Genomic DNA, 14,072 nt, shown 5'->3' on the forward strand with positions numbered 1-14,072 from the left:
GTCCTGTGCTTTGATGCAGCTGGGTAATTCTCTCCCCTTTCTGGTATCGCATGCGAATCTGGGACTTCTCTGATGGGGTTAGTCGCGGACGGCGTTTCTTGGGCAGCGGACTTTGCGTTCTGTAGGCATTCGGCACGACGCGTCGCGAAGCAGTGTACATTTGACGTGCTAGGAAAAACGGAAGTGGCCCGACCTCCGATCCTTGCTGAAATTTAACCAATCAATGGCTCGGAAAGTTGGATCCTCCACGCTGAAATAATAATGGCTCGGAAAGTCCGATCCTCGACGCTGCTGTTTAAATGGCTCGGAAAGTCGCAAAGTGGGCAACTTATCCTTTTTCATAGGATAAGTTGCCCACTTTGAAATTCCCGAGCCAATTTAATTTAACCAATCAATGGCTCGGAAAGTTGGATCCTCCATGAAATTTAACCAATAATGGCTCGGAAAGGCCGATCCTCGACGTTGCTGTTTAACTGGCTCGGAAAGTCGCAAAGTGGGCAACTTATCCTTTTTCATAGGATAAGTTGCCCACTTTGAAATTTCCGAGCCAATTAATATAGCAAAAAAAAATGTTGGGCAGTGGGCAACTTATCCTCCACTGGAGTGTGAATTGCCCACTTTCGAATTTCCGAGCCAATTAAACAGTAGCAAAATCGGAAAGTGGGCAAAAGTTCGACATTGTCAAAAATTCGACATTGTATACGCCAATGGCGTATTATTTTATCCGGTAAACGGGTACAAATCAGGGTTACCCTTATCCATTGACTTGCATGGCTGGATATTCACTTCGTTTTGGCGGGATCTTTCCTTTCCTGCGCGACCGTCGGAACGGAGTGCCTCGAGTTTCCTCTTCAAGGGCCAGGGACACTGCGGTGCCGTCCATTCATGAATGTCATGCGCAGCAAGGCATTTCTTGCGCTCGGTCCATGGCAACCTCTGGCGGCAATCAGGGACATGTAGCTCCATTTCCAGCTCCGACCACAATCTGTAGACAATAGCCCATTCCAGAGGACTGGAACCGATGCTACCTAGGCCCAATAAGACAAAGTCAATGAACCAATGTCGGCTCCAGCCAGATCCGTTCGGCTCGAAAGCCTCAGCGCGACGGTAAAATAAAGAGCGGTGCAGCAGCGGGTATTTTTCCGGACCGGCAAGAAGGACGTCATGGCCGTGTGCGAGGAGCACCCGGGCTGGGATCGACGGACGGTCGCCCATTACTACGCCATGTACGAACGAGGGGAGAGCTTGCAGCCAAGGCGTGGCGTTGTGGCACCAGGGGAGCAGGCTTGTCAGCCGGTGTCTTCTCCGATCAAGACTGGACACGTGGCCAGCTTCATGGTCCACAGCAAATGGACGATCGTCAACGGCGAGTTTATTTTACAAGGCACGGGCAACTACAGCGCGGTTGCGTTCAATGGTGCCCGCCACGCAGAGATCTTTGAGACGCGCACGGGTCAGGCGCATCTTGATTTGATCAAGCGCGAGTTCGAGCTGCTCTGGGAAGAAGGACGGGTGCTTCAATCGGCCTCGAAGTATACTGCTTGCTTCATGTACTTTGGGGAGGACGAGGACGAAACGATGTACCCCCCGGGAGAGGACGAGTACGTTGTTTATGTGTAGGATGTGGTTGAACGTGCGCGCCATTGTTCAGCAGATGCCCATGAGCGAAGTCAACGAAGGCATTCCTATGATGCGTGAGGGCCGTGGTGCGCTACCACATCGTGCTGCGCGACATCAAACCCGTTACAAGAAGAAGAAGCTCGGCAAGGACCTGCGCGAGCTGCTGCTGTCCGTGTTCGACGCGCGCGACTAGGCTGCTGCTGTTGTGGTAGTGGTGCGTCGCCGCCGCGCGCTTACGAGGGTGGAGTGCATCGTAAGCATTTGTGAAGTGTACCAACGTGTACGTGTTTGAACAAAAGCAACGTCCTTGTTGTTCATCTTGGGGCTTCTGAAACGGATGACGCTCGCACACCGAAGCGCCTTTCACCGCGCCAGAAGTGCCCGCATCAACTCTTCTGCGCCTCTGTGAGTTTGGTGGGGAACTGCACGTCGAACTCCACTACGAGGTTACCTCGCTGCGAGGGTCTCTTCTGCAGCGGTATGCCCTCACCCGCGATCAGGTGAGATCGTCACGGTGTCACTGCGTCCAAACCTCTCGGATTCGCTTTCGAATTGCGAGGAAACCCCAAGCCGACCCGCGACTGCTTTACCACGTCCCCAAGGACACAAGCGCCGCATTTCACGAAAAGAGCAGATGCAAGACCTCCGCAATACTGTGTCGGAGCTATCAACGAAGCTGGAAGGTCTGCGGGCAGGGTCTCGGAACTCGGTATTTGCGTCTGTAGGGCCTGACCCATGCCTTGCGGCGGCCGAGAATACGCGGCCGATCGGAGACTTTTTCCTTCCCACGACTTCCGTAAGTCTTCATGAGCATAGGTCCTATCTCACAAATCCTACGATTGAAGTCCCGCCTTCGCTGAGAAACTACATGTATCAAAGTCCGCTGAAGCCCCGGCAAAACGACAGAAAGGCACAATAACTGTTAGCATCTTTCGCTTGCTTCGCGAAGCATGCATTCCTGTGGTACCGGGCAGTGGATTTTCCTGGCGCTGGACGATCATCAATGATCGTGTGACTCGAACTCAGCAGACAAACGGCAGGTGGTTGCCTCTTTCATCCAATTGCCGCTCCGAAAGACGCTGTGATTACTCTTAGCGGTCGACTCATAGGGTCGATTATGCCGTGATTAAAGCGCTCCCGTGTCTTGACTTTGGTTCTCCTCATTTCGTGATTGGAGACGTCATGGGGAAGTTCGTCGAGCAGAACTTGGCCCAGCGGCGCACGTCGTGGACTTACCTACGAGCGCTGCTGTGGAAGAACTGGCTCATCAAGAACCGCCAGCCCGTCGCAACCGCGTGTGAAATCCTCGTGCCCACCTTCTTCATCCTGCTGCTGGGACTGCTCAAGTTGATCACAACGACAGTGGACGTCCCTGCAGGCTGGAGTGATGACGCCGACAACACTGCTGGCACCAGCTACAACCTGTTCCAGCCGACGGGACAGACCATCGAGTGGGTGGACACCGACCTGCCCAAGTTCGCGCTGCACGAGTCCACCATGACCGGGCTGATGCTGAAGCTCGGACGGCAGTCCATCGACGATGGTCTTCGACTGGAAGAGCTGTCCACCACTGATCTGGCCGCTTGCAGGACGGGTGTGATGGCTGGTGGACTGACTGACACGGACACGTCGTCGCCCTTCAGCGTGCCCAGTGAGTGTGCCGACAAGGTGGTGCCCTACAAGATCGGCGTGGCGCCCGACAACGCCTTCACGCGCAACTACTTCGCCGAAGCAATGGACATGTGGTACCCCCGCATCGACTTGCTGAACTCGTCGACTGAGGCGCTGACGGTTCCTTCGTTCAAAGAGAGCATCCAGTTCTTCGACACGAGCGACGCACTGACGGAGTACGTCAAGAGTGACAACTACGGTGACAACCTTGACAACCCGAAGATCTACGCCGCCATTGTCTTCGACTCGGCTCCATCGGGAAATGACATCGGCTCGTTCGCTTCGATTGAATATTCACTGCGCTTGAACTCGACCAAGGGTGACGATATAGACTCTGTGGGTCGCGTGCCAACTACGGATGGCTCCCTCGTCGACCTGGAGTCGTTCCAGAAGGATATCGTTACAGACTACTACTCGGTCTACACTGTGACGGGCTTCATGACGCTGCAGACGCTCGTCACTCGTTTCGTGACTTGCATGCCCGAGTGGAATTCGGCCAACCAGTCTACCACGGGAATATGCCAGCGCCCGCAGACCACGGCAGTTGCCTCATCCGATCTTGACAACACACTTCTCGACGTGTTGAACGCAGACAGTCTGATCCAAGAAGCACTGAGTGCGCTGGGCACTTCTGGCAGTGCAGCAATCTCGAGTGTGGTGGCTGGCCTGTCGAACAGCACCAAGCAAGCCCTACTGACACCGCTGCGCCAAGCTCCTCAGTCCATGCTAGGTGCCACCGTCGCCCCGTTCCCTGTTGACGACTACACCAGCTCGCCATTCTACGCGAGCGTTGCCAACGTTTTCTCAATTGTGTTCGTCATGGCATATCTGTTCACGATCTCTCGCATCTTGGTCGTGCTCATTCAAGAGAAGGAGCTGCGATTGCGCGAGTTCATGAAGATTCTGGGTGTGACGGAGAAGACGATCATTTTGACGTGGTATATCACGTACGCGGCCATCATGTTCGTCGGTGCGGTTATCCAGGCGCTCGCAGGCCTGACAGGGTTGTTCCCCAACAGCTCGTTGATCGTCACGTTCCTCTTCTTCTTCCTGTTTGGATTGAGCGTGCTGGCGTTGGCTTTCCTCATCAGCACTCTCTTCAGCAAGGCTCGAGTCGGTGCGTTCGTGGGCATGGTGGCGTTCTTCGCCATGTACGCTGTTTCGCAAGGGTTTTCGACCGGCACTGCCGAAGGTACCAAGCGGATTGGCTCACTGCTGTCCCCAGTGGCTCTCTCGCTGGGTGTGAATGTACTGGCGAATGCTGAGAAGACTGGAGAAGGCGTGCAGTTCTCCACGATAGACACGCTCAGCGACAACTATCGCCTTAGCACAGCGATAGGAATGTTTGCATTCGATACGATCCTTTACACGGTGCTTGGACTCTACTTCGACAAGGTCATGCCGAAGGAGTACGGCACTTCGCTCAAATGGTACTTCCCAGTGTCGCCATCGTACTGGCGGGGTCGCAAGCAACGCCAGGTGACCGTCGAGGAACCTTCTGATGCTCTCTTGGACAATGTCGCTCTGGACTTGAACCCGGCGTTTGAGCCGGTCAGCGCAGATTTCCGACAGCAGGAGCGCAACGGAGAAGCTCTTACTGTGCAGCGACTTCGTAAGGTGTTCCAGGTGCCTGGGGGTGAAAAGGTTGCAGTGAAAAGCCTCGATATCACGATGTACAAGGATCAGATCACTTGTCTGCTTGGCCACAACGGTGCTGGCAAGACCACACTGATCTCGATGCTCACAGGCATGACCGCTCCTTCCAGCGGCAACGCCACCTACCGCGGCATGTCCGTGAACGAGGACATGGACGAGCTGCGCCAATCGCTCGGTATTTGTTTCCAGCATGACGTCCTGTTTCCCGAGCTTTCAGTTCAAGAGCACCTCCAGTTCTTCGGACAGATCAAGGGATACGCGAACGAAGAGCTACAGGAAGTGGTCGATAGACAGATTCGCGAAGTCGGCCTGACTGAGAAGCGCAACTCAAAACCCAACGACCTATCTGGCGGCATGAAGCGCAAACTATCCGTGGCCGTGTCCCTGCTGGGTGACAGCTCACTGGTGTTCCTGGATGAGCCCACCTCGGGCATGGACCCGTACAGCCGTCGCAGCACTTGGGAGATTCTGTTGAACAACCGCAACGACCGTGTCATGGTGCTGACGACGCACTTCATGGACGAAGCTGACATTCTAGGCGATCGCATTGCCATCATGGCCGAAGGCGAGATGCGTTGCTGTGGTTCGTCGTTGTTCCTGAAGAACCGCTTCGGCGCGGGTTACAACTTGACTCTTGTGAAGGACGACGCCAAGTGCGACGATGACGCCGTGGCTGCTTTTGTGAAATCGTACGTGCCGGCTGCCCAGCCTCTGAGCAATGTTGGTAGTGAGATCGCGTTCCAGCTGCCACTGCACAGCTCGTCAAGCTTCGCCACGATGTTCGCGGATATGGACAACCAGTTGCAGTCGCTGGGTCTCTTGTCGTACGGTGTGTCGGTGACCACGCTGGAGGAGGTGTTTATCAAGGTGGCGGAACTGGCAGACGAGAACAACCAGCACACGCTGGGCAACGCTGCGCGAACGAACACGTCCGAGTCGGGTGGCGAGTTCTACCAGCCGTGTGACGAGATCATCACGACGGAGTCGATATTCCAGAGACACCTGCGTGCTCTGCTGCTGAAGCGCTTCCGTTATGCCAAGCGAGACAAGAAAGCGATCATCTACGTCGCTGCGTTGCCAGTTCTACTCATTGCCGTTGGTTTGGGGCTTCTCAAGTCAAGCATGGCGATCAGCGATGACTCGTTGAAGCCACTGACGACGGACGCATACTCCGGCAGCGCAACCCCGACGCCATATTTCTGCCAAGGGGGGGCTGCCACTGGAGAATGGTGCAGTGAAGTGATGGCCTCGTCCTATTTCTCCGGTGCTGACGCTCAAGCACTTGCGATCTCGCAGCCAGCTTTTGACTCTGACTCGCCCACCGTCTTCGACGTGACCTACACCGACCCGACGATCAACGCAAGTGGGGCCACCGGCTACAGCGTCGCGATGGGCCAGCAACTGTACAACCGCGGGTATGGGAAGGGTGCTGATCTCGTGGAGGGTCAATACGGCGCCTACTTGGTGTATGGCGACAGCGAGCAGAACTTGTTCGGCTACAACGTGTTCACGAACACGACAGCATCCCACTCGTCGGCGATTTTCAAGGCGTTGATGGATCAGGCCGTGTATCGCTTCTTCGCTGCTAACAGCACCAGTGACTCAACCTCGACGGTGGATCTGAAGGTGAACAACTACCCGCTGCCGTACACTGCCGCAGCGAAAGCAGTGTTCAGCTCCAGCACATCATTTGTTGCAGCTCTCTTCATCTGCATTGCGTTCACGTTCCTGCCAGCGTCCATCGTGGTCTTCCTCGTCAAGGAGAAGCAGAAGGAGCACAACTCGAAGCACCAGCAGCTTGTCTCCGGTGTATCGCTTCCGGCGTTCTGGTTGTCCAACTACATTTGGGATTTCGTCATGTACATCTTTCCGTGTTTTTCCGCGTTGATCCTGATCAATGTGTTCGGGATTTCCACCTTGACCGGCCAAGACTGCGACAGCTGCACATCCGCGACGTTCCCGGCAGTGGTTCTCCTGTTTATCCTCTTCGGACTTGCAATTTGCCCGTTCACATACTGTCTGTCGTTCTTGTTCAAGGAGCACGCGTCTGCACAGACGTACACGATCGTGCTCAACTTCATGATCGGCGTAGTGCTGATGATCGTCTCCTTCATACTGGATACGGTCGACTCCACGTCCGACGTCAACTCGGTGTTAAAGTTTCTCTGGCGTTTCTCCCCTTTATTCAACCTAGGCAACGGTCTGCTGAGCATGGTCACCAACGACGTCGACACCATCCAGTACAGCGAAAACAAGACGAGTCCATTTAGCGGAGATGTCATCGGCTATGAACTGCTCTACCTCGCGCTCACAGCTGCCGGTTATATGGGACTTGCAGTGTACATCGACTACTCAAAGACGTTTGCGAAAACCAAGAACGATGCCCAAGACCAAGACAACTTTGGCGAAGACCACGAAATCGACGAGGACGTTGAGCGGGAAGCGCAGCGTGTTGCCCGCGGCGAAGCAGACGATGAAGCCGTGAAGCTGGTTGGACTTCGCAAGGTCTATCCTGGAGGCAAGGTGGCTGTCCGCAATCTTTCCTTCGGCCTGAAACGTGGTGAGTGCTTCGGCTTTCTCGGAATCAATGGTGCTGGTAAGACCACCACGATGAAAATGCTCACAGGTGACGTTCAACCGAGCCACGGCACTGCTACGCTTGGCGGCTTCGATATCCTGTCGCAGCAGATTGAGGTTCGTCGCCAGATCGGCTACTGCCCGCAGTTCGACGCCTTGTTCGATTTGCTGACCGTGCGCGAGCACCTCGAACTTTTCGGCGCCATCAAGGGCATCCCCCAGTCTTCGCTGGACCGCGTCGTCATGGAGAAGATCCAGCAGCTCAATCTCGGCGACTTCGAGCACAAGCTGGCAGGAAGTCTCAGCGGCGGCAATAAGCGCAAGCTGTCGGTGGCTATTGCCATGATCGGTAACCCCGCCATTATCTTCTTGGATGAACCGTCGACGGGCATGGACCCGGTGTCCCGCCGATTCATGTGGGATGTCATCGCCGACATTTCGACCCGAGGCAAAGAGTCGACGATCGTGTTGACGACTCACAGCATGGAGGAGTCCGAGGCGCTGTGCTCTCGTGTGGGTATTATGGTGGGCGGTCGACTTCGCTGTTTAGGCAGTGTGCAGCACCTCAAGTCTCGCTTCGGCGACGGTCTCGTGTTCGACGTGAAGCTGGACATGCCAACCACCGACGAGCTGGAGTACCTGGTGCAGCACGTCTTCGGAGACGGCAGCGAGGTCGTCACACCAGCTGAGCTGGAAGAGAAGTGCCGCGCATTCGGCAACGCTGGCCTTGCGGAGCGTGTGACCGCTTCCCACCCGACCGGCTATAGTCTTGCTGCCACCATGGAGCGTGACGGGTTCATCCGTGCCGAGGCCTTCTGCTCGTGGTGCGTCGAGGAAACGCGCTTCGACGAGTTGAACGACTACCTTGTTCACGCGTTTGGAGCTGGCCACGTGCAGGTGATGGAGCGCCAGAACGACTTCGCTCGCTTCAAGGTGCGCAGCTCCAACAACGAAGTGAAGCTCTCGAAGATGTTTGCGCTGGTCGAAGACGTCAAGACCAAGATGCACATTCGCGAGTACAGCGTTTCGCAGACGACACTGGAGCAGATCTTCAATGCGTTCGCGAGCCAGCAGGAGGAGGAGCAGGGTTCCGTTCGCGGTGTCTTCCAGTAATCGTGAGCCTCCACTTGGATAACCGAACTGTGAAGTGGAAAATAAAAAATATACTTCTGATCCAGGTCAACTTGTATATCGCTGCTGGAAATAACCCATTTCAATACAAATGTTCCGAGCAAGCTGGTTACTGCAGCTGCAATAACTTTACCCTGAGAATATCCAAGTGAAACCTTTTGGTGCTTGAAGTCCTGCGCAGAGCGCCAAGCACTCTGTTGGGAGTCATGACGATCATATGAATAGCAAACACATCCGCAAACGGGTTGCCCACTTCTGCCATTGACGATAACTGAGTTGCGAGCATCGGATTCAACTGAGGAGATCCCCCTCCGAGCATTAGAGCCTTGGCTTCATCCGACGATTGTGGTAGCCATCCTCCGTTCTCTTTCGCGACGTAAAGCTGGATTTCATTGGCATTCACGTTTTCAAGCTTGTCCGGCATCTCCGCCTTGATCGCTCTCTTTAAAGCTATCGTCTGCGTAATCGCGTTAATATGTACTCCAAAAGGACGACTTCCCGGAATGATACAGCGCAGCATTGGCTTAAGCGCAACTATATGAATTGCACTTGGCTGTGGTGCACCTTCAAACATATCCTGAATGTGGCAAGTCGACATTACCTGCCACACCAGTAAATCTCGTACCAACGAACTGTCCCCGAGCTCCAAGCGATTTATAGCTTCCGAGTCAGCAGACAACCATTCATCTCCACGCTTCGCCAGGTAAAGCCAAATCGAATCCGAAGACACATCCCCAAAGCAGTCGGGTCTCTCTTCTCGAATTGCTTTCTTCAGATCGTTCACAGTACGGGCGGAGGCCACGTCAATCTCAAATGGACAGTTGCCTGGAACAATGCAGCGAATCGTTGGGTCTTTCGACTGCAAGGCAGGCACCAGTTGCGTATCCATTCTCTCAGCAGGAGGCGGCTCCAGTGCGGTTGCTGCAGTAGTTCCACTACATCTCGGCCTTAGAATTCTCACTACTTTCCACTCGCCGCGTTCAGCAGCCTGCATCATCGCCCTCGTCACAGTATCACCGCTGCACTCCTTGTACAACCGCTTGACCACATCCCATCGGTCCATCTCGACAGCTAATCTGAACGCTTTGCGGACGTTGTTCGAGTCCTGATAGCACATGTCGGCCAAAAGCTTAATCACAGTCCAGTTGGCATTCTTGGTCGCCTCCTCTACTGCCTTCTCAGCATCGTAGCACCTGCATCCCTTAAAAAGGAGATCAAGCAGCGCACGCCCGTCGTCTCTTTCAGCTAATCCCAGCGCTTCGTCGTATTTGCGGGTCTGTATCTTCTGACACAAGAGCTCAGCCACTGCCCATTGCCGCTGTATCGCCACCAATTTCAACGCTTCCACGATACTCTTCTCCCCAGCACTGGGGTAAATCATCTGCACCATTTCCCAGTTCGCTTTAGCGATCGCGCTTGTTAGCGCTACTCCAACCTCCTTGGAGTCGGGCTCACACTGTTCGTACAAGACCTTGACCACCTCCCAGTGTCCTTCTCGAGCCGCGTCCTCTAACGCCCGGGCCACGTCTTTTCCGCCGCATTCTTTCCAGACAACTTCTACCACGTCCTCTCTCCCCCTCCTGGCCGCCGTTTTCAGCGCTTCCCCCAAGGCCGCACAACGGGACTTGCACTGCGGATGTAAAGCCTTCACCACGTCCCACTTTTCCTTCCGTGAGGCATATTGCAGCGCCTTCTCGATGGCCAAGTCGCTGCAATCGCCTGCCAGCATCTCCACCGCGTCGCGTCGCCCCTGTTCGGCGGCCTTTCGGAGCGCATTGTTAGGGATAATGGACTTGGACGCCAGTTTCCCAGCGGTTATGAGCCACTTGACGACCGCGTAGTGGGTATTCTCTAGCGCCGAGTACATGGCCTCCGTGGTACAGGACTTGCTCTGGAACCGCTCGAGCACCGAGAGGCAGCCGTGGCGCACCGCATTGTTCAGCGTCAGGGGCATCAGGTACGCGTTGACCGCCTCGCGGACGTGCGCCAAGTACTTGACCTTGTCTGGGAGCGCCACCTGGACGCACACGAGCTCCATGGCGCAAATTGATCCTAATGCGGAATGAACGGGTGGGTACAGCTCCCATACAAACAGCAAGTGAATAGAATCACGTTGAAGTTGCCGACAAGGGAGAAAGCTCTCACGTCATTGTTCTGGACAACATTGATCGTTCACGGGCAGTTCTCAATCTGTCTGATAGCTGACTCGTAGCTCGATGAAGACCTTGCAATTCCAGCTGGCCAAGCGCATGCCATACTGCTTCCCTGGACAGCTTGACACTGAACGGCACTATATTGCGTTCCGTCAACTCGAAGCACAGAGCCTTATTGTCAGCTGTTGTAGTAGGCAGAGTCATTTGCGTGTGATCGGAAACCTGCGGGCTGTCGACAGGAGTAATAGTAGTTACCAAAGCCAAGTATTTTTCTTCGGACTCATCTGCGGACACAAAAGGAAAGTTTTAGTGTACCGCTGAAAATGCATGTTCCTTCATCTCGTTCGCCGCTTCAATGCACGTCGTACGTTTTGGGGCTCACGGGTTCGCAGGTGCACCGCCTCTCGAAGTTTAGCATTCTCTTCCTCGGCGGCTATCTGGTCCGTAAGTTGCGGCCTTTGCTATTCGAAGGTAGGAAATGCTTGGAGTCACCTTCGAGGGTTCGCAACTGGTTTGCTAAGCCGGCAATTTCCTGCGCAGGCTATCAATCCTTTCCTCCGTTTCCGGCTTTGCTTCGGATTTATGGTACGAGCTGTCGCGCTTGCCAAGGATCCATCAGGTCAGGTCACCAGCCAGAAATTCCTAGTCTGAATCGGTCCTTGCGTCAAGTCTGGACGTCAACTGAGTGCTGAGGGATTAAATTGAGTCGACGAGGACCATGAAGACGTTGATGCAGTGTCTGCGAACTTGGTATGATCAGTAATGCTGCTTGGCGCTGAAAATGAGAGACGACTGTCGCCTGGTAGCTGTCTGTCGTGATGTAACGGAGGAAGAGATGAGTGTTGAGCAAGAGAATATTTTGAGACGGAAAGCGAGTTACGTTATCTCCGACAGAGCACTCAACGACAAGCGTCGACGCTCGCTGGTGGATTTTCACACGCTTGACTTGAACACGCGTTGAAGTGGGAGCGACAGAGCATGTAGACCACCAAATGTGCTGCTCCAAGTTGTGATTACGTTGTGGGACCCTCCAAATTATACCAGGTACATTTGTATTATACTGAAGTACTTCGAAGTACGAGTCTCCCATTCAGTTCGAGAGGGGAGGGAAGCAGGTCGGGGGCTAATTACTTCAGCAACTTGCCTCCTTTCTTGCAAGCCTCATCCAGCAATATATTTTCCACTTGGTTGTAAATGCGCGATGTCGACTCGTCCCACACATCGATCGCGATGTTCAAATTCACAGCCGATCGAAGTTTGCGGCCCACTGCTAGCCCTTCATCATGCCTGGTTGAGCTGAAATAGCTTTGAATGAGCGTTGTTTCCTCGCCAAAAGCTGCTATACTCTCGCGGCAAATTTCAAGGAGCAACGTCGACGTCGCACTCACTCCGACAGGCTCCGCAAGATTGGAAATCCTTGGCTCCATGAAAGTCTGATAGATGAACACAGTTCGTGAGCCTTCAACATATCGACGCACGACTTTCCGCACTTTGACTTCAGTCGTATTGGCGCTCGACTGCATCGCAAGGAAACCGACCATCGCTGTCTCTGTGTCTCCTTCCGACGTCTGTTCGCGATAGTGCACGTCCGCCTTGAACCTAGAGGCACTTCGCAACCCCAGCAGCTCTAATTGTCCTAGAGCAGTCCACACTGCCTCTTTCACCATGTCGACGCTAAACGGCACGACCTCGCGCCGTGTGAGCTCGAAACACACCCCGGTAAGTACTTTGTTGTCTGCCCAGCGTCTCCGACCAGGACACGAGATGCTCAGCATCCCCTTCTCCTCGAACAGCGCGTCCATTTTCCCGTACAGTTCGTCCACACGCCGTAGCATGAGCGCAAAACTGCCAGCTCTCTTCTGCACATCGACAGCCAGCGGTCGAGCCACCCTTTGTTTCTTCCGTGTCGCCCCTCCCAGCATCTCCTCCAACATCTACAATCCACACAACACTATCAGCCTCTACAGCAGCAGCTCTGCACATCTCTCGTGGCCCAACCTGAAGCCTCGTTCGGCGTTTGAGGAGTCCGTGCAGACTTTTGGCCTCTTCGGCCTGCAGCACCATCAGTTCTCGCAGCTTGGCGTTTTCACTCTCGGAATTTCGACGCCGTTCTAGTTGTCGGGCGGCAATTTGCTGCCACAGACAGGAGGTCGTCGTTGCCGTCTGGGGGGCCGATTGGAGGCGGTGATTCGCGAGCGCGTGCAGCTGCGTCGTCAACGCGTAGACTTCGGCGTGCAGCGCGTCGATCTTCTGCTTGGGTGTGACGCGCTTGACCCCGGACGAGGTGGGCGTGGGGGCTGCCCCGTGTCGGGGCTCCACGAGGTCGCTCCAAACCAAGTCGTCCAGGAAGGCTTGCAGCTCCATGGCCAGTTTGAAAACTGGGATAAAGGTGTATTTAAATGTCCCACCCGTCCACTGACTGTTTTTTTTGGGTTACAGACAGAAAACCCCATGTTCCATTACCCAGCTTCTTGTTCCTGTAGTGAAACGCCGACTTCCTTGGCTTATTACGGTCGCCTACATATAACAATCAGCCAATCACATCTCATTATTTATGTTTCAGCTGTCCTCTGCTTATAACAGTCGGTAATATAACGGTTTTATTACCGTGGTTACTCCCGTTCATTTGGCAACAACATGAGCTGAGCACGGCAAACGGCGTGCGAGTGGTCTGAGAGCAAGATCAATACTTGTACATGTACATGAGCCAGAACCGACAGATAGCTACATGTACATGCACGGCACAATGATGCACCAATAAATATCGTATTTTATGAGTAAAAACTACGGTAATGCTGTACATGGGTTTTATCAGTGGGGTACACTCTACCATGTGACCGTAATAAGCCACGGAAGTCGGTAACGTGAAGTTTCCTCTGCAGCTATGTTCTAAGCGTTTGTTTTATATAAAAAAATAGTAACGTCATCACCACACACAAGCGGTGGTAAGCTCGGGGTGGCGTCCGAAATGGTGACTCGCGATGCAGAAAAGTCGTGAGGCCAAATGCAGCAAGAGCTCTCTCAAATAGGCATCTACTGACACATGCACTCAAGTTCGGTCGCATGTGGTTGAGCCGTTTCTCACGGTGAACCATGCTGCGCACCGCACCACTTCATCACCTCATGATCAACGGACAGAGCGCTCATCGTGGATTTTCCTGATTACCACTTGGCGTGGTTGTCATTGATCATCCCCCTCGCTGGCCTATACAAAGTTCAGCATGAAACGATTATCGTAATCGAGTCGTCCCATTTGATTGCCGA

General features: G+C 54.2%; 3 protein-coding genes across 3 annotated transcripts; 1 reads left to right on the forward strand and 2 right to left on the reverse strand.

Moving 5' to 3' along the window:
• Positions 1-2,802: 2,802 nt before the first annotated feature.
• Positions 2,803-8,637, forward strand: KRP23_12885 (ABC transporter A family member 1; the record flags this gene model as incomplete). The annotated part of the gene is made up of 1 exon (XM_067883528.1): positions 2,803-8,637. The coding sequence occupies one exon, from the start codon at positions 2,803-2,805 to the stop codon at positions 8,635-8,637; it is 5,835 nt and encodes a 1,944-aa protein (XP_067738967.1).
• Positions 8,638-9,252: 615 nt separating this feature from the next.
• Positions 9,253-10,693, reverse strand: KRP23_12886 (putative ankyrin repeat protein L63; the record flags this gene model as incomplete). The annotated part of the gene is made up of 2 exons (XM_067883530.1): positions 9,253-9,256; positions 9,336-10,693. The coding sequence occupies 2 exons, from the start codon at positions 10,691-10,693 to the stop codon at positions 9,253-9,255; spliced, it is 1,362 nt and encodes a 453-aa protein (XP_067738968.1).
• Positions 10,694-11,935: 1,242 nt separating this feature from the next.
• On the reverse strand, positions 11,936-13,172 carry KRP23_12887 (uncharacterized protein; the record flags this gene model as incomplete). The annotated part of the gene is made up of 2 exons (XM_067883531.1): positions 11,936-12,742; positions 12,807-13,172. The coding sequence occupies 2 exons, from the start codon at positions 13,170-13,172 to the stop codon at positions 11,936-11,938; spliced, it is 1,173 nt and encodes a 390-aa protein (XP_067738969.1).
• Positions 13,173-14,072: the final 900 nt, after the last annotated feature.

Source organism: Phytophthora ramorum, assembly GCF_020800215.1.
Source record: "Phytophthora ramorum isolate Pr-102 chromosome Unknown Phyram_PR-102_s0016, whole genome shotgun sequence".
Classification (NCBI taxonomy): Eukaryota; Oomycota; class Peronosporomycetes; order Peronosporales; family Peronosporaceae; genus Phytophthora; species Phytophthora ramorum.